The sequence below is a fragment of the Ammospiza nelsoni genome, chromosome 16, assembly GCF_027579445.1.
Source record: "Ammospiza nelsoni isolate bAmmNel1 chromosome 16, bAmmNel1.pri, whole genome shotgun sequence".
NCBI classification, from domain to species: domain Eukaryota; kingdom Metazoa; phylum Chordata; class Aves; order Passeriformes; family Passerellidae; genus Ammospiza; species Ammospiza nelsoni.
Window position 1 is genome coordinate 11,371,929 of NC_080648.1, and position 23,608 is coordinate 11,395,536.

The 23,608-nt window shown below is 45.7% G+C and overlaps 2 protein-coding genes across 2 annotated transcripts in view; both read right to left on the reverse strand.

The window, feature by feature from the left end:
* KLHL3 (kelch like family member 3) overlaps positions 1-2,713 on the reverse strand; it is a 49,197-nt gene extending 46,484 nt beyond the window's left edge. Inside the window, exon 1 of the mRNA XM_059483388.1 lies at positions 2,542-2,713. Within this exon, the coding sequence (XP_059339371.1) occupies positions 2,542-2,555 (14 nt within the window). The 5' untranslated portion in view covers positions 2,556-2,713. The remainder of the gene's footprint in view (positions 1-2,541) is intronic.
* Positions 2,714-12,059: 9,346 nt separating this feature from the next.
* On the reverse strand, positions 12,060-16,707 carry HNRNPA0 (heterogeneous nuclear ribonucleoprotein A0). Its single transcript, XM_059483809.1, has one exon. It carries the CDS (start codon positions 16,397-16,399, stop codon positions 15,467-15,469), a length of 933 nt encoding a protein of 310 aa, XP_059339792.1. The 5' UTR covers positions 16,400-16,707; the 3' UTR covers positions 12,060-15,466.
* Positions 16,708-23,608: the final 6,901 nt, after the last annotated feature.

The following is a 23,608-nucleotide window of genomic DNA, read 5'->3' on the forward strand; positions in this document are numbered from 1 at the left end:
AATAAGTCAAATATGACAATACCATTGGCCTTCAAAGACAAGTATTGTATTTCTCAGATACCACAGACTACCTTCACTTAAATATAAAACCACAGGTGTTTTAATATTTTAACAAAAATTAGCATTCCAGAGGGTTTTTTCCTATTCAAACTCTTGCAAATTCAGAACCAGAGTACCACGCCTAACTACAAGCCTTACACAATTTCTCCATAAAGTAGAAGTGCCATCATTTTACTATAAGCTCAGTAAAAGGAAAGCAGGATTCTGAAATATTTTATTGCCTCATGTGAACGTTTCAGGTTAAATCTCCCTTGCCCTCAGGTGCTTCTGCTCAGGTGCAATGCCATGGGCACATGATACCACTGAGTGTCCTGGTGTGCAAGTTAACAGGATATTTGAGTCTGGCCAGGCTCAGGACCAGAGTCAGAGGTGAAGTGAGCACCAACAGCACAGATCCTCAGCAACCACGAAAAGGGAAAATGCAATAATATTAAAAACCAGGGGGAACTCTGCCATAGTGAAAGCCACCAAGTGTAAAATTTGAGGAGCAGTCTGCCCAACACAGATCTGAGTTTAAATGGGGGGTAAAGGCACAGCACCAAGCTCATTTCTGAGCACCTCCTCCCAGAGCTTCCTCTGAGCAGCCAAAGCAGCTCCAGCACAGCCCCACACACTGTGCCCTTTTAACCAGAAAGCAGGTGAATATTTCCAGCTTTTCTTGCCAAGAGTCAAACCCCACATCACTACTGCCCACAACCAGTTCAGGACCGCCTTCCTCTTCCCAAAAACTAGAAATGAAAGCAACAATTTGGGTAATCATTCCTCACTTCCAGAGGCAGAGAACATGCTGATGAGGACAGCCCTTCATGCCCTAAAAACAGATGGTCTAGAAAAAACAGGATAAGGTAAAACACTCCAGGTATTTTCCCAGTGGCTTTTTCACCACTGTATCCCCAGAAAAAGGCCCCCAGTCAAAATGAGACCATTGCTGGCAGCCATCAAAAAAAAAATTAACAAACAACTGTGCCAAGGATGAGCCCAGCCTGGGGTATCAAAACAGCTCTGTTCCATTTCCTCAAACACAGGCTCATTTATTCAAATAAAGAGAAAAAAAGAAAAAAAACAAACAAGAAAAGGAAATCCCATTCCATGAGCTGGCATCTAGCGTGACAAACTAAGATTTCAAGGCACTTGAAATTAATTATTATTTGGATTAATATTCAGAGGTGACTGTTCACACCATTAGGGAAAGCAGAAGCCCTGCAATGAGAAACGTGGCAGGATGAAAGGTTTTGCACATTAAATACACAAACAATTGCAACCCTTGAGTCACAGAAGGGTAGAAAGCTGCCCTTTGGAGCTTGGAAAACAACTCCTACAGGCTGCTGTGAATGTTTTCCCTCAACAGAAGGAAAATTTCCAGAATTTGGGGGTTGACTCCAGCTTAATTTTCTAATGTATCATATTCAAACAAAACTCCTGTCAAGCCCTGACATTTAGTCCTACCAGCAGCTCAAGCCCCCTCTCTGTTCCCCCACTCCCTGCAAGGTCACCAGCACAAGAGGAAGCACTCAGCATATCCTGTTCTTAAAAAATATTGTAAAAACCCCAGACCAGTTTAACGCTTCATTTGAAGAAGCACAAGTAGCTTCTGGTGTGCAAAAGGCACCTGACAGAGGGAAGCAATGAGGGCAGAGCCAAAACACTGAACATCTCTGGCATGCACGAGGTCCCTGCGCAGAATAATATCTTTTATGGGTTCAGTGGACATTAGGTCGACTCTGTAAACACTTCTTCACGCGGGTTTTGGAGCAAAATATCTGCCTGGCAGGAAATAAAGTCTACACAGTCCAGCTCCGGTGCGAGGGAGGCGCGGGATGCCCTGCACTGCCCGAGCACCGCACACCGCCGGCAGGAAACCGACCCCAAAGCACCCACGGGCGTGAGGGATTTTCACTCGTGACTCAGAAAAGCAGCGAATATCAGCGACTCTGTCTTGAGCAGAATGCCAAAGTCGGCTGCCTGAGGTTCCAGGCGCAGGCAGGGCACACACAAACCCAGCACGTTGTGCCGGCGGGGCAGCTTACCCACCCCCCTGTCCTGCATCCCACCCCTCTGTTCTGCACCCCACCCCCCTGTCCTGCACCCCAAACCCCTGTCCTGCATCCCACCTCTGTGTTCGGCATTCCACCCCTCTGTCCAGCACCCTTCCTCCTTGCCCGGCATCTCAGCCCACTGTCCGGCATCCCAGCCCCATGGCCCGCACCTCCATTTTAGCGAACACCCCCCGACCTGCCTCCCTCACGTCCTTAATTCCACCCCAAGCACATCGCACGGAAGCCCCTCGGCTGCTCGGCTTCGCCTCTGTCACCATGACATTGCAACATCCCCGGGGCTCGGCGGGCTCCGTCCATCCCCGCCGGGGTTCCCGCAGCCGCGCCCCGCATTCCTGCGCACAGCCCGGGCAAGGGCATCCCCATCCCGCCGCGCTCCGGGCGCACACAAAGGCTGCCTGCCTGCCTGCCTGCCGGCGGTACGCACCTCTCCTCCTCCATTGTGCGGGGCGGCGGCGGGGCCGGCTCAGCGCCCCGGGCCCGGCATGGCTGCGAGCGGCCGCCCCCGCCGCGGGCCGCTTCCTGCGGGAGCGCTGAGCGCTGCGTGCCGGGCGCGCCCCGCTCCGCTCCGCTCCGAGCGCCGCCGCTCCCCGCGCCGCCAGCCCCCTCCCCTCCGCGGCGGGGCTGGCCAGCGTCTCCGGGCAACGCCAGCACCGCCCCGCACCGCCCTCCGCACCCTCCGGGCCCGGCACGGCCCCGCTGCCGCAGCGACATCGGTCAGGCACAGCCCCGGGCCGGGCCGGGCCGAGCGGGACCCGCCGGGGCAGCGCCCGGGCACCGCATCCATCCCCGCTGCCCGGGACTTGTCCTCCGGGCGGCCCAAACTGCTGCAGTCCCTGCGATCTACGGACCGGACAGGAGTTTAGTGGCTGAGCATCCCCCGTGCCGAGTGCAAGCCCGCAGGAGAGGAGCGCTGATGGTGAGGAAGGAGGGGGTCCCAGTCCCCCAAAGTCTCCCCACTCCCACGGCAGAAAGCAGGATCTTGCCTCCGGTTCCCCAATTTATCAAAGCCTTCCTGTCCTTTATGCAATCTATCAGGCCAAATAGATAGATTTGTTATAGATAGACCCTGCACAGGCAATATGGGTCCTCAACTGCAGGTGCTATTTAGCCTAAAGCACTACACTAAATTACATTTGTCATTTTTATTCCAATTGATACAAATGCACAGAGTTCTACATAAATCTTTTTTCCCCCTTCATTTTATTAAAAGAATTTTTCTGTTCTATTCTGCACCAGTGAGGCCTTAGAGGTTAATTGTATTAAAGACAAGAAACATTTGCCTTCTTCATTACTCATCCACTCACAAAATGTTCTTGTGCAAAAGGAAGAGATAACTAGAAGTATCAAGAGATTTCTCTTTGAAGATGCCATTTCATCTCTTTTGTAAATAAAATTACCTCACTCTTGTATGTTTCTCCTCAAGCCATGTCCTCAGCCCAAGTTTCATACATCTTTTTAAAACCTATCAGCAATGATGAACAGATGCTATTGTGCCTTCCACAGGAGGGTTTCAAAAGCTTGTTGAGAATCTTAATTACTCATCACCCTAATTGTTCAGGTAAGAAAACTTAACACACCTGAAACTTGAAGGACTTTATCAAAGACACATGGGGATTGAGAGTCCTGCTATTTAAACACCATTTGGCAGCCTACCCCTAAAGAGAAGAAATACAGATAAAGCCATGAAGTCAAACCTCACACAGAGTTCAGGCAAAATTCCTTCGTTTTCCCTAGACAATCCTGTTAAACTATCAGTTTAAAACATCCAGATCCCTTAGTACTTTCCTCATGTCCAGTCTTACACTGTTGATGCACAACATGCAAAACTGCAAGACACAAGCTCAAACCAGAGAAAAAGCAACTATATAAAAATAGTAGAATTTACCTCGGAAATGAGGGCTAGAACTTGTTTCCTCTGAGTAAATCCCTCAGTAATCACAAAAAGTCCAGATACAAGAGCAAGTCCTTAAACTGCTGCAAAGTGCCTGTGTATTTTTATTAACACAAAGTTTTTCAACAACAAAATATTAGGCTTTCACCTTAAAAATTTACATCTCACTCCAGTCAGCCTGCGAGCAAAGCACCTAAATTGAACCAAACCAGCAATACCTTCTTACATGCTTTGCCCCACAGGCTTGTGTACAAATCCTGAAAGGTTCAGTGACAGACAAGCAAAACAGTGAATAGTCCTTGCTGGAGTGGAACAAAAGCATGTTCCAGTAATCAGAGATTATCTTTACAGCAGCCTTGCAAAATAATCATGTTGGTAACAACCCCAAGGCAAAAACTTCTTGTTTATTTTTAAGCAAAGACTGGTAGCATGAAAAAGCATTCAGCTGAAAGGAATTAGTGACACCTGATGGGTGGAATTTTTCTAGCCTCTTTCAAAAATTTCTAGTCTCAAGTAGCCAAAAATTACCTTACATCTAATCAACCTTCAATCACTGACAACCATATAACCAATTCTCAGAGCAGAAAGGTCCCCAAATACCTGTTCCAGCCAGTCCCACCATCCCTCAGCCCATCAAAACCTTCACAGATTCCTGTGACAATCGTCAGATCTACAGTGAAAGACCAAAGCCCCCAATTCCAAGGAACCACAGGGAGATGGGAGAGAAAAGCATTGCCAGTGTCTCCACAGCAGCAAGGAATTTCTTCAATAAAAGTGGCACAAAAGGAGGGAATAAAAACAGTCACTACCAATCTGATCCAAAACTCTCTCCTGGCCCAAAATCCAGCAGCTGGTTTAATGCTGAGGTTATAAGGAAAGGACACCGAGTGCTTACAAGAATTTAATTCTGTGAAGAGCCCCAATACAATCAGACAGCACCTTGTCAATCTCCACAGTCTCTGCAGAAGCCTGAAAGGCCACTCTTCACCTCCCAAAAACCCAGCAGAAAGCAAATGGCATCAAATTGGGAAAAATCCTTCTAGTTCTGCAAGGCAAACTGCAAGAGTTGTGAATCACTGGATCATCCTGCCTGAATACAGTGCAAACAACAATTCAGGAACACTTTACTCCCCTGCACATACCTGTTTCCAGGTATATACCAATGTTCAAGCTCCAGAGACCTATATCGAGAAATTCCTATCTTTAGCAGCTCTTGTTTAGTTGCATAATCTCTTCCTTGAAATTATTCATCAACTTCCTTCAGAAATCTTCTTCAAAAATCTTGCTCCAAAAAAGGTTTCAGCATTGAAGAGCTGGGAAAGGTGTAAATATAACACTGCATTTACAGAAGATTCTCAAGCTACATCTTCGCAGCCTAAATTATTTTTCGTTCTGGTTTTTTAGAGATACAGATATTTAGATTAAAATATATGTTGATATATATATATATAAACATATTTATTTTTAATGCATATATATTAAGTTATATATTTATCTTTGAGTGACCAAACTGATCTCACCCTGAAGCTGGTCCTGCTTTGAGTGTTCTTTGAACCAGACTAATTCCAGGAGTCCCTTCTAAATAAACTTCTTTTGTCATCTTAATTAAGTAGATACTCAGATAGGTCTGTATTTAGACCATATGTTTTCTTGGAAAAGGTTCTCTAAGAATATTAATGTAAGAAAAGCAATATATAGGGTATCTGCTGGAATAGCTGCCTTGGTAGCACAAAGTGCAGTCACTTGGCGGTGGTACTCAGGTACTGGCTCCCAAGGGACCTGGAGATGGAGGTGCCTCAGCAGAGGAGACCTGAGGGTATCTATCTGCTGCCCTGCTGCTGCTAGAATTCAGTAACAAACCCAAATCAGCAGCTACAATTTACCTACTGCAGCAGCTCACAGGAACACAAGTTCTCACAAGGATGCTCTGGGAGACCTCCTAGGTAAGGACCTTCCCAGGGCTGGACCCAGGGATGCTCTGGCAGTGAAAGAGTCCCACCGGTGGGCTGTGTTCTGAAGTGTGTGACTGGGAGAGCAGGGCAGGAGCAGCCAGGCCAGCATTCCCTCAGGATGAGCATTCCTATGGATGCCAGCACTTCCCGGGATGAGCATTCCTGTGGATGCCAGCATTCCCTCAGGATGAACATTCCTGTGGATGCCAGCACTCCCCGGGATGAGCATTCCTGTGGATGCCAGCATTCCCTCAGGATGAGCATTCCGGTGGATGCCAGCACTCCCCGGGATGAGCATTCCGGTGGATGCTGCAGCAGCACCAGCCTGTCCAGCGGCGCTCAGGGCTGTTGCCCTCTGCTGGCACACATCCCACTCCTGAGCTCCTGCAGACCAGCAAAATCTGCCTTCAGAACATTATTTTCCTTTACTCTTTTGTACAAATCACAATTCCTACAAACAGTGGGTTTATTGCAACAATTTTACAATAACATTACCACCTTTAGGGCAACGACCCCAGACCATCTTCACCCCCATCTGTGATTCCTGGGGCATGAGCCATTCCACTGCTCACCTACCCAGCAGTTACCCACCAGCTGAAAATGTTCTCCCCGCTGCCCTCCTGACTCTTTCCTGGAGCATCAGTCACGGATGTCACTGCAGTCACCTATGTCAGAGGCACACACTTCCTGCCCTGCAGTCACATTACATATTTATCAGAAATTTGCAGGAAGATTTTCAGATTGATTTTATTGTTTAGAATTTAGTGCTCAAAATGAAAAGAAAATCAGGAAGAAGGCTGTAAAAACAACTCTTGTGGGCACTGGAACAAAGGCAAAGGTTGCCTAAATCTACCAAGTCTCTCTGTCTCCTTAGAGTCTGCACCTACTGAGTGTACAGTTCTTGCCACGGGCTCAGAAAAAAGTAACAAACTTAACAAACTTTTTCTTCAGAAAAAGACTGAACTTGAGAAAAATTCAGGCTGTGGACCAAAAAGTGGGATTATTTTTACCAACATTTTTTTTTAATTAGATATCATTTTAATGTGATTCTTCATCTTTAAAATACAACCCTTAATGCTTCCTTATTACCTTCTGTAATAAGGGGAAATTATCCATATGCTTCATAAAGATGTATGGCTTAATTAATATTTGTATACTATAACTTAGAGAGAACAGCATAAACAAAGCCATTCCCATTTAGGATCTCAACACCATAACCCAAGTCTCTTGTTACTCTTATTCCCTGCACACTCATTTGTCTTGCTCTCTTCTTGGAATTTTTTAAAACATTTCATTTCTTGCTCTTTGCAAAAGCCAAGAAACACAGCCCACCACCCTCATATTGTAACATAATGTGCTGCAACATCAACACAAATGAGTGAAACCCACAGATGTCATACACAAAAGTTTAGACAGGATTGTTTCTGCAGGCACATTATTTTACCAGAACAGAAAAACCTGTTTCAGGCAGCATATCTTCCTCACAGGTAACTGACCTTCATTATCTTGCCTGGTATTTTCTGGACATACCTCTTTTTCTGTTCAATATTCCATAGTTTATTCAGAGTGGGAACTGTATGTCAGGGGCTCAGCTCAGGTTTCTGTTCACTTACTCGACTTTTGTGGTGTGCTTTTCAGGGCTCAGCTTTCCCATCCTCTCATTCACACAGAAGTGCACCCTGTGAAAGAAAAAAACCACACTTTAGAAAGGCATTAGAGAGTGTGTGGCATCAGCTCATTGCAACACTTTTGGCACAGAGCAGCTCCAGCAATAAAACAAGCCCAGCTCTTCCTTCTGAAGGTGATGTTTCCCAACTCCCTCTCATCTGACTCCCCAGTATATGAAAAACAAGAGCTCCCCATTGCCACCACCTACACCCCAAGCCACTCTAACATTTCCAAAACACACTGGTGCTGATTCACCACCAAGCTCACGCCTCGAAGATTTAAAAGTAAAATTGATACCACACAGAGGAAGTTGAGGTTTTAACTGGTCCTGGGTGAGTAAAAGAAAATTCCCATAACATCTAAATGATGTCATTTGAGAAAAAAATAATTTGCCTGCATTTAAGACTGCTGAAAGGAATGGAGGGATGGGCCTAGAGGGAAAAGGCACAGTGACTGCAAGGGCTGCAGCTCCTTGTGCTGCTGGGGATTTCTCTTTTTCAGGAGGACACTCTTCCATCAAAGTAACAGGAGAAAGGTGGCACTACCCTTGCAGAATGCAGCTGCTAACCACCCTGTGCAAGAGGCATGAGCAATGACCACTCCAAACATCCAGCAGTGGTCTTGGGGGAGAAGTCCTGACCTTGCAATCAGGACTCAAAGGAGCCCCTTCCAATAAACAGAGCATCATTATTACAGTGGTGGAAAGAAAACAAACAACTCCAAATGAAATTTCACAGTGAAGGACTTTGGCCAAATTTGTTACCCAGTAAACTTAAAAGATTACTAAAACTTAAAGAGGTACTAAATAAGCACAAGGAGAGAACTGGGGATTTAGCATCAGCAATCTTTCACAATGCTGTGACCCAGCCCAGGGAGAGCCAGTGAGCCTGAAACCAGAGGACAGCTCTTCTGAGGAGGGAGAGGATCTGGAGGATGAAATTGGAGTAAAGTATTTCAAAACACAGCTGATAGTGCTGTGCTTGTATACAATAACAAGGTAAGCACAGCCTCCCCCAGGGCCATGCCCTGCCCATGCTGCAATTTGTTCATCAGAGTGTGTGGTTGGGAGAGGGAGGCTTCCCACTGCAGCTGGGTTAGTGTGCAGTACAGAAAACAATTACTGATCCACAGAGAAAAAGTAAAAAGCACATCAACTTCCAGTCCCAAACTACTTGTGCATTTTACCTAGCACTGCTTTAATCCACACCTGTGCTGCAAACAGGGTCAGCATTCCTGAACTTTGTCAGTCACATGAGTGACTGCACTCATGCTTCCCTCCCCTCAGGGTTCTGTAGAAAGCAAATTTTCTAACAAAAGAGGGAAAGTCCATTGTAAAGCTACAGAAAGCAACAAAAATTACAGAAATGACAGAAGAGACTGACATGGTACTCATCTTTTATATTGACTAGATTACAGACTGACAGTGTGTTTTCAGATATGTGTGCCTTTGCATGTCTTTAAATTCAAAGAGCATTCTCAGGAGAACAGGGCTTCTCTGAGACAAACCAGTTGGCAATTCCAAGGTACAAAGCAGCATTTGAACAAATTATGTACTTTCACATTCGTCAGCTCATTTTGCTTCTAAGGAATTTTTCTGCAATGTTAATCAGTGATAGGTACTTTGATGGTGGTGAGCAAATGTGCATCTTGACATATTTCCAGCCAGAAATGTAATTCCCTTCTAAATTGGCATAGATTCCTCACTGCATTACTCATGAAAAGAGGTATTTATAGTAGTTTGATGAATATAATATGCACCAAAATTGTACACAGCTCAACAGAGCCCAATTTAATTTTTTAAAAAAAGAAGAGCTATTCTTTCAAATCTGTGTACTTTCCATCTGCAAAAGCAGTTGGGAATGAAACCCTAAGCATCATGCTAAGAGGGTTAATATCCAGATGCCTCAGACAGATGGCATTATTAGTCTGCCTGGGCTTGACATCTAGTTTTCCAAGTTAAGGAGCTTTGGTTCCTTGGATGGCTGACAATCTGAGAATAGCTCTGCTCTAAGCCTCAGTTTACTGTAACAACAACAGGCAACATTGCAGCTTTGCCTCAAAGACTTTTAGCAAAAAGAAGTTACACCAAGATTAACCACACTGAGAATGTACTTGAAAAAATGCTGTTGCAGCTTTAGGTTAGGACTCCTACTGGCAAAGGCTGAACCACGGAGAACAGAACTTGAATTTTGGGTTTTAAGCTGGCTGGGTTTTTTTTTTTTGCTACAGCCTAGACCTGAACTGTACCATCTTTTTAACTGTTCAGTCTACCCAGCAGGTAATACAGGAAACAGAAAAATCTGAAGAATGTCTCTCTTCTGCAGTGAACTACAGCTTTACAGCTGCTGTTCCTTCTGAGTTCCCACTACCCATTTTCCCAGAGAGATGTTTTTAAGGGGAATATAGATTTTATAGGATTAAAACACTCTGAGAGCCATATGAACAAGAGCTATCAGTTCAAAAGTGACTATTTCCACCCATTTATATATAATAAAAATTGGTGAGACTTCTGGGAGCAGAGAAGGTAAAAAGACTAGGATTTGTCAAAGTGAACAGCAACAAGAAAAGCACCCAACGTCATCAGCCCCTTAAAAGTCCTCATATACAGGTAAATATACAAAATTCCCAAGAAAACATACATAGCAGAAAGACTTTCATCTTGTAATGAGAAATACACATCTGACACTCATCAATAGTACTGCTTACATTACAGCACAAATAAATACTCATTAAAGGTAAGTGGAAGTAGAGGTAACATCTGTGTGTGTGTATAAATGCACATTCCAGAAATAACAGAGCAGTAATGCTTCAACAGGAGACCAAAAAAATGCCCATCAACAAAAGCAAATAGTGCTTGTTCAGGCTAGCTCAAAACTCCTTTGGTGTGCTTGCATTGTGAAATACATTTTCAAGGGAATCAGGGATACAACTGTTTTATTCATTAAGAAATACAAAAATAACAACCAGAAAACTCCTTTTTAAGGGACACATACACCAGATCACAAAATCAGTTATGCAAAACACGTTAAATAACCCATTGTTTTGTAAAGTATGCCTCTGGCTAGTGTGAAAGACTGAAAATTGGGTGTTACACTTTTAATCGCCTAATATTAATCCAAGGTATTACCCATATAGAGTTTGAAAAATCCACTGAAAATGCCTTTTTCCAAATACCTCAGAAAGTAAAGGTCTGTAACAATGTAAACCACATAAATGTGGTATAAACTGTTGGATTACATGATAAACTAATCCATAGTAGCTACAACAGGTCAAACAATCCTAATCTAAAGGTTTGAATAAACTGCCTTCTATCAGGAACCCAGCCCTGTGACAGACTGTAGGAGCAAAACCCCATTCTCACAGAACACCTCGTGTTTTGTTCACTGTGTGCACATCAGAGGGGTGTCCTTCAGGCCATTTGTTAGGGATTAATTAACAATATAATGATTTAAACCAAGCTTTTTCATTTCAGAATAAACATTCTGAGGCATGCAGAGAAAGGAAGCTGCTCTCTTTTCACACTCAGATGGGAGCTTGAGGTCCTCAGCACCACTCAGAGCCTTTCTGGCAGCAGTGGCAATGCCATGCTGGGATGGCAGTATCAGCTGGCAGAGCAGGGCAATAAACCACTTTTCTGACCTACACCATCCAATTAGACCTTCCAATGCCAAATGAAAGCAAAATTTGTTTTACAGAGATCTCAGCTGAGGGTGGGGGGGGGGGGGAGGACACCACAAAGCATTTGAGAACTTTACATTTTTAGCCATTTTAAGTATTTCTGCTTCACAGGTCGTTAAGTCTAGATGTGCAGAGTATCTGGTAGGGTTCAGACACACCTCCTGTCAGTGCCACCTCCCCACAGGGCAGAGCTCCTGGGAGCAGCACGGGACTGCCAGAGCCAGAACTGGAGCCTGGACTGCAGCTACTGTAAATTCAACACAAAAGCTTGCCCAGCTCTGGAGGGTAAGGATTGTTACACTACAGGAGCCTGCAGGACACGATACAGCTTTTATTTTGTGTGTCACTCCATCAGTGACCCACAGAGATTTACTGCCATGGAAGCTGTCTGAGCTGTCAGCACTGCTCTAAACCACCTTTCCAGCATCTGATGTTACAGCAAACACGTGGGAGGTACTTGCACAGCCTTGTGCAAGTATCACTGCACTCCATGTACAGGTGTTTAGCATGTTTCTTTTTAATGCAGTAGTAGTCAGTATTATGAAAGTTTAAGTTAGGCTAGTTTTATTAGCCAAATAAAATTTACAAGTCAAGAACAAATTATATTTTAGAGCAGACATGAACACCCATTACTATTAAAAAACTGTATGTACATCACAACGCACAGAGTTCAGTGACACTGTAGCCTGGAAAGTTTGGTTTTGGGAATTCCATTTTGGTCATGAAGATTACAAAAATAAAAGGACATCTGTGTTTTAAGAAAACTACCACGTTTTTACTTTATTAAATGCTGAAAGCAAACTAATTGCTCTTATTTTCTATTTCTCACAGGTGACATCAAAACAATGGAGCATTTCATCCTGAACAGAAGGCCATTAAGATTATTTCAGACATAGGAACTTAAGAACTCAACTACAAACTAAGGAAAGCAAAGTTACTTTTTTTTCTATCTTTGTGACCTTCCTAAAGCAACTGTGAAGTCACAAACTTATTTACATGCCAGCCACACACCTCATTTCAGCTCAGTTCTTCCTATGCACCTCTATGCAGACCCAGGGCTCAGAAAATCATTAAATACCTTTAAACACATGAACAAAGCTTTATCAACAAATCACTGTCCTAGAAACAGGTTTATATTCCAAGAGTCTTGAAGTCACAGTGTCTTTAATGCCACCCAATAGAGATCTGCACTGTTCTGTATTCCTGGTACACCCTGGCATTGCTGCCCCTTCCCTGATCCCTCACAGGATCCTCTCCAATGGCACCTGCAGGGTCACAACTTCTCACTCCCAAGACACCAGGGGTCACAGAGCAGGTGCCACCTACTCAAGCCACATGGTTAAACAGGGGACAATCTCCTGAGGGTGACACTAGGCAGCCCACTCCCTAATCCATGTGTGATTTTTGGGATCAGCTCTTTGTCCCAGCAGACTTTAGTCCCACGAGGACTATTGCACACAGGTAACAGCACATTTCAGCACAGCACTTCCCAAATCCTCAGATTTCACAAAGTCACTTTTTTTAAAACCTACTTGTTCCTAGTATCAACATATTCTGTCACAGCACATAACATGAAAATACCATAAAGCTACAGCTGGTGCATAAACCTTTAACTTCCTAAATCAAATGACAAGACACATCACAAAAGTGAATTTAACTATTTCTCTGCAAGCCAGGCTGTTCCTTCATAGGGTTAAGGCAACAACACTGCAAAGGACTAAATCATACCCCCAAACTAGAACTAACACACAACCTAGAACTCTGCTGCTCATTTCGGCTAAGAACATGAAAACTGTGCTTCAAATGAAGTTCAAGGATGACTGTCCAACATGGTTGTAAAGTGCAAAGGTACAGAAAAAGCCTTCAATGATATAAAACCACCTGAAGGTGTGCACAGGCAAGAGCTGGCACTTGCAGTGTTTTACAAACTCAGACTCTGAAACTTGACTTACAACAATGTATAAGAGATGCTGGTGCACAACAGTGACTAAGAGGCTTTTGAGATAGAAAAATTACAGTATAATTGCAAACAGCAAGTTATTTGGAACCTATTCATTCATAAAAGCTCAGCTAAGCCAAAGAAAGCCAGTCTCCATAAGAGCCACAAACAACCACAATCAGGAGGAAACAGCTCAGTTTAAATCCTGATGATACCAAGAGGTTGCCCTGTTTAAGCTCACAAAGGCAATTAAGGTGATGCAGTTTCACTAATAATAACAACAAAGCTCATTTCAATTTAAATCATCAAGTTAGACTGGTAACAAATAGTAACAATACCTTGAAATTTCATTCGAAATTCTTCAGCCCAGAAGCACCAAGCCCTACACATTTAACTTTGCACTGGAACCAGTGGGAATTATTTGCCTAATATCTTGCATATCTGGAGGAAAGCAAAAAGCAGCTTTTAAGATACAGCCCCATGAAACATCAGCATTCTAAGAGCTTAGAAACCTGAAGTCAACATAACTTTGTACTTTTTAAATGCATGCCCTACACCATATATACTCTCACTCAAGCATATAAGGAATTCAAATCTTTTATTTGATATCCATAAACCCATAAACGTTGCTATTCTATATTTCTATGCAGGAAGGCAGTTTTCCCCTAAAACATTAAGCTTTTTAATAAACAACAAACTTGAATTCTATTGCGTGAAAGGGCTACAAATATACATTTTTTAATCAAGCAGACTACACAGATATCTTTGTTTACAACTGGCACCTATGTTAGTGGTACACTTGCTGGCTCACTTCTCAGAGCTCTTTGCCCAGTTTAGATCACCACTTTCTGAAATACGGGCAAACTGCAATTATTGTTTGTTCAATTATGTGCTGAGGCAGGTATTGCAAATCCATTCCTTTCCCCTCCCAGCCAACCAGCAGTCAGGGACTCCATCTTTATTCACATGCAGATGTCACTGCACTCTACACCAGTCATCTAGCGGCATAAAATAACTTTCCAAAGTCTGGTACAATGGTCAGCAAGCCAGTTTTACTCCTGCTTTAAGGAAGCCCCAGCACGGGGCTGCCATGCTGACAGCAGATGGAGCTGCGAGGGTTCTCAGGAACTTGCAGGAAGGACAATAGTTCTGAGTGAAATCTGTTAACCCGGGGCTAGGAAAACAAGTACGCCTTTAATAGAAGGGATAAATGTCGACCCTTTCCTGGAAGGAATCACACACAAGACAAACCAAGGACTTCAAAACTAAGCAGTAAGAAATTCTGAACATTTTATATGAATGAAACACATGCTTAACACAAACTATTTCTTCAAAACTACACAGTACATACGTTGATGGAAAAGTCCTATAGAAAAAATTGACCAACCATGTCAGCACGTCAAACTGCCTAGTACAAGATGGTGGATGCACACAAACTCCCAAAGTGAGAACGAGTGAGTATTTAAAAAACAGACCACATCCACGGATTAGTACTTCAAAAATTTCTCTGTCGAGTGTTTGAAAGCCACTAGCAAAAAAGTCAGTTAGGACCTTTACTGGCAACAAAATATTTACTACTCTAAGTACACAGAGATTTTAAAGCAGAGGAACACTTGCTTCAAACCTAGAAAAGCCTTAAAACCGTACGGAATTGATCCTAGGAAAAAAAATTAGACGTGTAAAGGTCAATGAACACAATGATTTATTTAAAAAATAAAAAACGTAAAAACCATTTTTTCTTCCTTTACAGAAATGTTAAAAGTCAGTCATGGGATCCGAGTAGCTTTTGTAGAAAAAAACGTAGTATCCAGGCATCGAGTCCTTACAACAAAGGTACTTCCCCCCAACCCTCCCCAGTATTTACTCCAGATCAGCAAGACACTTCCCACCCCGCACCCCCCAAAAAACAAATTAAAACAAGACATTTTTCGTTGCTAGTATAAAAACGACCAAGGTCCAAGTAATAATAAAAAAATAGAGTCCATCAATGACTGTAACACAAAATATGTGTATGTGGGGCCCAGTCCATCTTCAGAGAGAACGAAGTGGCACAGGCAGCAGAGGCGACCCTCAGGGGGCATTTAGGAGCCGCTCCCACAGCAGGGAGGCATTTAAAAGGAGCTGCCCTTCGGCGAATGAGGGGAGAAACCATTTGGAAGCTGCCCCGTATCGAAGGGAGGGCTCTGCACGCCCCCCCATCAATGGGTATGGGCGCTCCAGCTCAGAAAGAGCCGCCCCCGTAGCCTCCCCCACCATAGCCTCCTCTGTACGGTCCACTGTTACTGCGGCCCCCCCAGTTGCCGCCCCCTCCTCCACCTCCTCCGCCGCTCTTCATGGGGCCGTAGGAGGACTGGTGCTGGCTGTAGCTGCCGAACCCGCCGTACCCGTTGCCGTAGTCTCCGCCTCCCCCTCCGCCGCCGCCGCCGTAGGAACCGCTGCCATAGGAGCCGTACCCGCCGCCTCCTCCCCCGCCGTAGCCGCCGTAGCTGTTGTAGCCGCCGCCTCCTTTGGACAGCCCGTTGTGATCCCGGTTGCCGGAGCCGCCGCCGCCCCGACCCCTTCCTCCTCTACCTCCCCGGGAGGGCCTGGAGGAGCCGCCGCCTCCCCCGCCCGCCTGGATGTCCTCCTTGGGCACGGCCTTCTTGACCTCCACTCGGTGGCCCTGGATCGGGTGGAACTTGACCACGGCCGCCTTGTCGGCGGCGTCGTGGTTCTGGAAGTAGACGAAACCGAAGCCGCGCTTTTTCCCGCTCTGTTTGTCGGCGATGATCTCGGCCTTCTCCACGGGGCCGAACTGGCTGAAGTGCTGCACCAGGTCCCCTTCGCCCACGTCCCCTTTGAGGCCGCCCACGAAGAGCTTCTTCACCTTGGCGTGAGCGCCGGGCTTGGCCGAGTCCTCCCGGGACACGGCCCGCTTCAGCTCCACCGCGTTCCCGTCCACCGCGTGGGGGGACGCGGCCATGGCGGCGTCCGCCTCCTCCACCGCCGAGTAGGTGACGAAGCCGAAGCACCGGGAGCGCTTGGTCTGCGGGTTCAGCACGACCACGCAGTCGGTGAGGGTCCCGTAGGCCGCGAAGTGCTCCCGCAGCCCGGCCTCCGTGGTCTGCACGTTCAGCCCGCCGATGAACAGCTTGCACAGCTGCGAGTTCTCCATGCTGCCTCCGGGGCCGCGCCTGGGCCTGGCGCCGAGACTCCTCCTCCTGTTCGGGGGCAGCTCCGGAGGTTTTTTCCCCTCCTGCTCCGTCTTGCCGCTTCTTCCCCCTGCGAGCAACGCGACCTCACGGCTGCGGCGGCCGCCGGCGGTAGCTGCTTCGGCGCGGCCCGGCGCCTCCGCTCCGCCTCACCTGACCGGCAGCACAGTCGGGCCGTCCCCGGTGCCGCCGCTCCCCCGGAAAGGCGGGCGGGGGTGGGCGCGAACACAGGCGCGCACAAAATGGCGGCAGCAGCTTCTCGGGAGCGCGGCCGGCGACTGGTGCCCACACAAAGGGGCCGCCGGGAGCCCCGCCCCCCGAGCCTTGCTCACCCGCCGTGGCAGCCAATGAGAGCGATGCGCCGTCTGCGCGCGCCACTCACCTTTAAGGGGCGTGGTTTAAGCAGCGGTGGACGTGTGCAGCAACCAATGAAAGGGCGCGACCTCCGCAAAAGTCCCGGCGTTCGCCGACGACGGACGCGTCGGACAGCCAATAGGGACGCGGGACGCGTTCCGCGCGCGCCGGGCGGGGGGGCGGGGCGTGCTGCGTCAATGCGCCGGGCCCGCGGCCGGCAGCCAATAGGACGCCGCCTCCGGCCCGGCGCGCGCTCCCTCCCGGTTGGGCCCGCCCCGGGGGGCAGGGCAGCGAGCGGGGGGCGGGGCGCGCGGGAGCGTTTGAACCACGGGGACCGTTGGGCGTCCCCGCGCGCGCCCCCAATGGCGGAGCCCGCCAGGGGCTCGGGGCCTCCCCTCAGAGCGCGGCGAGAGCCCCGGGGCGCTGCTGGCCCGAGCTCCAGCCACGGCACATGGACCCAGCCGGACGGGTCTGGGGTGTCCCCAGGGAGGCAGACTCAACACCCCATCTGTCCCAGGACTCGTCACTGCTAAAGAGGTTCCTCACGTTCATTGAAACTCTCTGTGCATCCATTTCTGCCGCTGCCTCGTGTTGCCGTGGCTGGCACCGTGAGGCGGAGCTCGGCCAGCGCCGCTGGGCACCGCCCCGGGGACACGGACACTGCTGGTACCCGCTGGACACGGCCCCGGCCGGGCTCCGCCTCCGCCCCGGTGCCCACACCTCACCCTGCCCTCCCCGGGCTTTAAACCTCTGGGCCGCCGCTGTGCTCACCCTGTCCTTGCCTTCCCTAACCCTCCGGACTGCCCTCCTCAGGGTTTAACCCTCCGCTCCCGTGCCCACACCTCACCGCGCCCTCGCCTTCCCCAGCCCTCCCCGGGGTTTAACCCTGCGCTCCGCCTTGCTGCTGTCTGCTCCTGGCAGCCGCGGCTCTTTCCTCGTCTGTGTCCCCCGTCCCCTTGGCAGCCCGCTCCCAACGGGGCAGGATGACAGGAACAGCCTCAAGGTGTGCCAGAGAAGGTTTAGGTTGGATATAAAGGAAGAATTCTTCACGGAAAGCGCTGTCCAGCCCTGGCGCAGCTGCCCAGGGCAGTGGTGGAGTCGCGTCTCCGCAGGGATTTAAAAGGCAGCGCGGATGTAGCGCTTGGGTCACGGTGCAGGGGTGGCTTTGGCAGTGCTGAAGGAATCCGATGATCTTGAAGGGCTTTTCCAACCTAAACCTTTCTGTGATTCCTTCTCACTCACTATTCCTGCTACCGATTCCTCCCCTGCTTTCCCTTTCTCTTTCCAGCCCTATCACAGCCTACTCAGCCTTAGATCTCTCCTTAGTTCTGAAAAGGAGGCATATTCTCAGAAAAACAATTAGAACTTTTGAAGACTGCGCAAGCTCTGTGGAATGACAAATAGTGAAATAATTTTCCTTTTTTTCCCCTCTTACTTTTATAGTGCATTAAACATTGCTGTCATGAAGACTGCAGCATTACTTTCAACTTAAGAGAATTTTTCATTAGAAAGATTTTTTTTTTTTTTTGGTTTGCAGCCACGAGGGTTTATGTTAAAAATTAAGCAGGAGCTAAGAATGGCTGCTGTTTTGCATTAGGCACTGTCAGGATGTATATTCCAAGTTTCCTGAACTGATCCTGCCTTTTCCCATGTGCCAGCCTTGATGCTTCTGCAAACACACAGCGATCCACATAAGAGAACTGAAACAGGCATAAATGGTTTTATCACGACAAAGGACTTGGTTTTCAGCTGCTCCAGCTTTCTGAAACATTTTTTTATGTGACCTGCTGGTGCTGGCAGGAGGGAGGAAGCAGAACTGCAGCATCCCCTTGATGGGAATCAATTGGAAATGCTCCCTTGGAGACACAGACACAAGAGGAACATTGGCTGTGCTGGAAGGTTGGTTAACCGCAGCCCCAGAGGAAATCCAGAGAAGCAGAACGTGCTTTTGTCTCACAGGCTATGATTATCATTGCCTGTAGCATTGGTACTTGCAATACAGAAATACAGATTTTACTCAGATTGGATTTTTTTATGTTATAGCCATGTGCATAGTAAGAGTAACCTATTAAATGCCTGTGTTTGACAGTCACAAGCAAAGTTGTTTAAATCCATTTATCTCCATGCATAAACTGACACCATCATTTCATGTAGTTTAGGAAAAGAGAATATCCCATAATGCCACTGAAATATTTGTGGCTTTAAAATAAACAAACATATCCTACTGTATTAAATAAAAATCTTCCCAGAGGCTGTCTGCAAGCTGCACATAAATTACAGGAAATACAAAACTATTTTGTGTACTAGTTATTATAAGAGCTGTATGGCCCTTCCCAAGATAAATTAGTATGTGTCACTTGGAAAATAATCCATGAGAGTTTTATGGTCCTATAGTAATTGAGAGCAAAAAGGTTGAAAAATAAATTATGGCCTCAAGAGATAACAAAGAAAACAAAGCTTGTGTTCAGGCACTTTCTCTCCCTGAAAGCAAGACAGGCAAGTAGGCCAAGAACAGATCAAAGAAAACAGCCACAGCTTGCATCAGGAGCAGATGAGGCTCTTTAAGATGTGAGCAAATCAGTAGGAAAACTCAGCTGCTGACTCAATTCAGGTGTAGCCCAAATTCTTCCTCTTCATTCACACTTTTAACTGGTTGGTAAATGAAAGGAAAACACTTTAAGACATACATATCCATGTCCTGCAGGTGGAAACATCTCCTCTGGAAATGCACAAAGGCCAGACTGCACTTGGCCTGGTGTCCTTCTGTCCTGCCGTGCCCCTGCCTTTCCGAGCTGCCAGAGTGAGCTCATGTTCATTCACACCTTCACTCAAAATCCTGCTCCAAGTTCAGTCCCTGCCTGGCAGGGCTGAGAGCCTGCTCACATCCACGTGCCCTGACACATCCCCCAGGCTCTGGGGCAGGCAGAACAGCCAGATGGACACCAGCTTCTCCTGCACACCCCACTGCAGTCCTCCAGGTCACCCCAGCTGCCTGGAGGCTCCAGCCAGTCCTTTCAAATTCTGCTGGATTCACACCTGCTGAGGTACCCAGTCATCACTTGGTGCACACATTCCCAGGAGCTAGGTGCCTTTCTGTGCTCCTGGAATGTGCTTTTCCTTTGTCCTGGATTGCCAAGCAAATTGTATTCTATTTGCCATCTGGATGGCAGTTGTGTTCTGTTAAGTGGGCAGTTTTCCTTATCTCTTCCACATCAGCTGATAACAGGCTATTGATTGTCACTGCATGGCTGATAAGAACTACAGCATCCCATTGGGCGATGTTCCACCCAGAGGGAGGAGCCAAGCATTCCTACCTGGTTATAATCTGAGATTCTGGAACACCAGCACAGCTTCCCCACTGGATTTCCCACAGGAACAGCAGCTGCCTCTTCCACTGGATCTTCAGAGGAAGAGACTGCATCTTTCTCCAGGATCCCTGCTCCAGCAGAACCACACCTGACACTCCAGGAGGGCTGCAGCCACAATTCCAATTGCACTGCTACCAGCACCCTGACCCACAGGGTGTCAGGTTGAGTTCTGACTCTGTCAGTTGTTGTTTTGGCTTACTGCATTGTTTATCTTTTTATTTTCTTCCCTATTAAAGAACTGTTATTTCCTGCTCCCATACTTTTTGTCTGAGAGACCCTTCATTTCAAATTTTTAACAATTTGGAGGGGGGAGGTTTACATTTTCCATTTCAGGACAGGCTCATGCCTTCCTTCGCAGAAACCTGTCCTTCCAAAACCCAGACATCCTTCAAGCTACATGAGCCCACAAGACCCAGGTGCTGCCACAGTGTGAGTGCAGAGGCAAAGATGAGCCTCAATGTGTGTGAGATGTAAACCAGAAACACTGCAGCAGCCACAGCAGCTTCCCACAGAATTTTAAACTGCTTTTTGCTCTAAACTAGTAAATGCATAATATCAGCCTATGGATATAAAAATCCATAGGAAAGTGTCATGCCAAAGAAATACATGCTTTTCACTTTCTGACAACGCAGATGCAGCGTGACATTTTTTCAATTCTGATAGCAACCTATAGAATAAAAAAATCAGCAGCTGAAGTTTCTAAAGTAGCTGCTTTTTCAGATAAAAGCTCCACCTGTATCATTACCTAGAGGAAATGTGTTTCTCAAACCAGAAACATTGGCCAAATAATGCCAATCAAATAAAATGTCTTCATGGGACCTTTTAATTAATGTGTTAGGAAGAAGGAAAACCAAATCATGTTCATCCATATACCTTTCTAGTTATTCAGAAGAACTTATTCTACCCAGAGTCCACAGGAGGGCATTGCTGCTTAAGAGATTGAAAACCAGAGAGAGACCTGAGCTTTCCAACATAATTTCCTGTGTTACCAAATATTCTCAGTAAAAGCTGATGCAGAATAAACTATTAAGGAATTCTTTGTATCAATTTTTGTCATTCAAGAAACATAACTTTTTCACTCTATTTAATGGGTCCAAACTGCCAGGATGGAAAAGGAATAATTAAGTTTTGGAAAATAGCATGAAGGGCAATAGAAAAATATAATGAAGTAAGAAGTAGTTCATAAGTTATAAATATCTAAACCCTCATATAAATGCAAAGTCATATCTCTTTAACTAGCTTCAACATCTTTAGTTACATCTCTGGCTTCTACTCTTGGCAGGCACTGATTTTTTTTAAGCAATTTATGTGTATTACTTGAATTTTTAATGAGTTTAACTAATTTTTTGGTATAGTACAAGGCTCTAGACTTAGGTTTAGTTTGACCTTTCAGCAGACAGAAAGCATTTTGAAGTTTCATGCAGACTGTTTGCTGAATTAGTTCTGCATTCACATTGAAAACTGTAATAATATCACCTTAGCTACACAAACATTTCACCCAGATTTTTCTAACTCCATATAGGTGGGAACAGTTGGGAATACAAGGAATTCAACCATAAATTCCCACATCACTCTGAGATACACACAGAAGCAAAGATTTTTATTTTCATCATTTCAATGAGATAATTATTAGACTTTTGGAAGGCTCAGTCCTACCCAAACCAACACGTCAGGCAGAGTGTAATTGTGTTGTTCACAGGGAGCATTGCAAAAATACAGCAACACCATGAGCATTCCCAGCCTGGCACTTTGCTTTAGTTACAGGTGCAAAAACTTCTGCAAGATGTACAGCTGTCCTTGGGAAGTCTTGCCTTTTTGGCGAAAGTTTCTCTTTCACTCTGTACTACTGTTTGCACTTTCATCTGCATAAACATCAAACCTGTGATCTTACTTTGGAGACTTTCATGAATTAGAAGTGACCAGGAGAGGGGTTTTTGTTGAAAAAGATTAAAAAATACTGAGAGGCAATTAGACAGACTTTCACCCCCCTAAAGTCTGAACATGACACTCCTCAGGATAAAAATCTCTGCCTTGTGTAAATTCAGATGGGGAATAAAACACTACCCCTCTCTTGTATTTGCTTAATGCAAAAGAAGATAACCTACAGATAAAAAGGTAACAGGATAACCCACAGCTACTATTTCTTCAGTAAGTAGTATCAAAGTTTATCTGTTAAACAAAATCTTCTTGGAGCCTTTTTTAAGGGGAGTTTGCTAAAGAAAGAAACACACCTTTGTGAAGGGTGAAGTGGAAAGTCATCAGAGAATTGAATTTGCATCCTTTTCTTTGGATTTAAGTTACCATTCTTCCTTAAACCCTGCCCTCCCTCCTCTTCCCTCTGAAGTTCAATTTCTCTTTTCCTCTTTCATCTTTTCCCTCTTCTTTAATAATTCATTATTTCCTTTCTTCTCTTTCCTAAAATTGTGTATAAAAACTGGCCATAATTTGAAGTGATGGGATGAAAGCAAGGCAGCAAAATACGGTCTCAAAAGTCAAGATTCTTGTGAAGGATCAAAGAATGTAGTGATGCTGTCACAGATGTGAGAGGGGAGAATTTTCACTGTATCTTAGTCTGAGACACACCAGGATCCAATCCTAGGTTTTGCCAAAGGAAGACCTGGAGCCAGCAACAATCTCAGCCACACTCTGATCTTTTTCACCTGCAAATTTTTCATTATGTATTTTCCAATTAAATTAAAATCTACTTGCTTTTATTTTTTTCCCCTTAGCTGTTCCTAGACTCCAACTCTTTCTCATTCTACAGAACCTCTGTGGGGTGGGTTTGTGGTGCTTTTGCATGACTGATGTTGAACTTTGTTTGAACATAGCAGGAAGAGCTGAGCTCTGAAGCTCAGTAAGTACCTGCCTGAAATTAGCTGACAGACATCCATGCTATTCAAGGAATCTTAAATGAGGTGGTGTAAAGTAAGACTTTCTAGACAAGAAATAGCAATCTAGAATTCCTGGTTTTAATCCAGAAAATCAAAATGCTTGTTACAGTTTGAAACATGCTGGAAAACTGAAACAGACTAAGATTAATGGGAAAAACCTTTTGATTATTTAAGTATTTCTTAATTAACAATTAAGACCCTGCAAGAGGCCATGCCATGAGAACAGCGGGATTTTGTGCTCACAGTGTTGTTATGAAAAGACTCTAGAATGGGAAAGAACAAATACAAATTGTCATATTCCCCTCAAATCTGTGAGCTATTGAAATAATTTTTTGGCAGAGATGACTTTTGGTAAAAGTGAGTTGGAGAAGTTCTAAAAAACTACAAAGAATTGAATCAGGGTTTGGAAAGTGGAACCTATTATAAAATATGAATTTGTGCAGTCACACTCCTATTACAATTACTCATATATCTTATCTCTTTTTCAGTGAGAAAAGTAACTTGGCTGACCCAAAAAATTAAGATGCTAACCTTTCAGCCAGGGAGTTTATTCTTCTCC

What these genes read in the sequence shown, in the direction of transcription:
- HNRNPA0 (XM_059483809.1), bottom strand. Translation starts at nt 16,399, where the DNA reads ATGGAGAACTCGCAGCTGTGCAAGCTGTTCATCGGCGGGCTGAACGTG.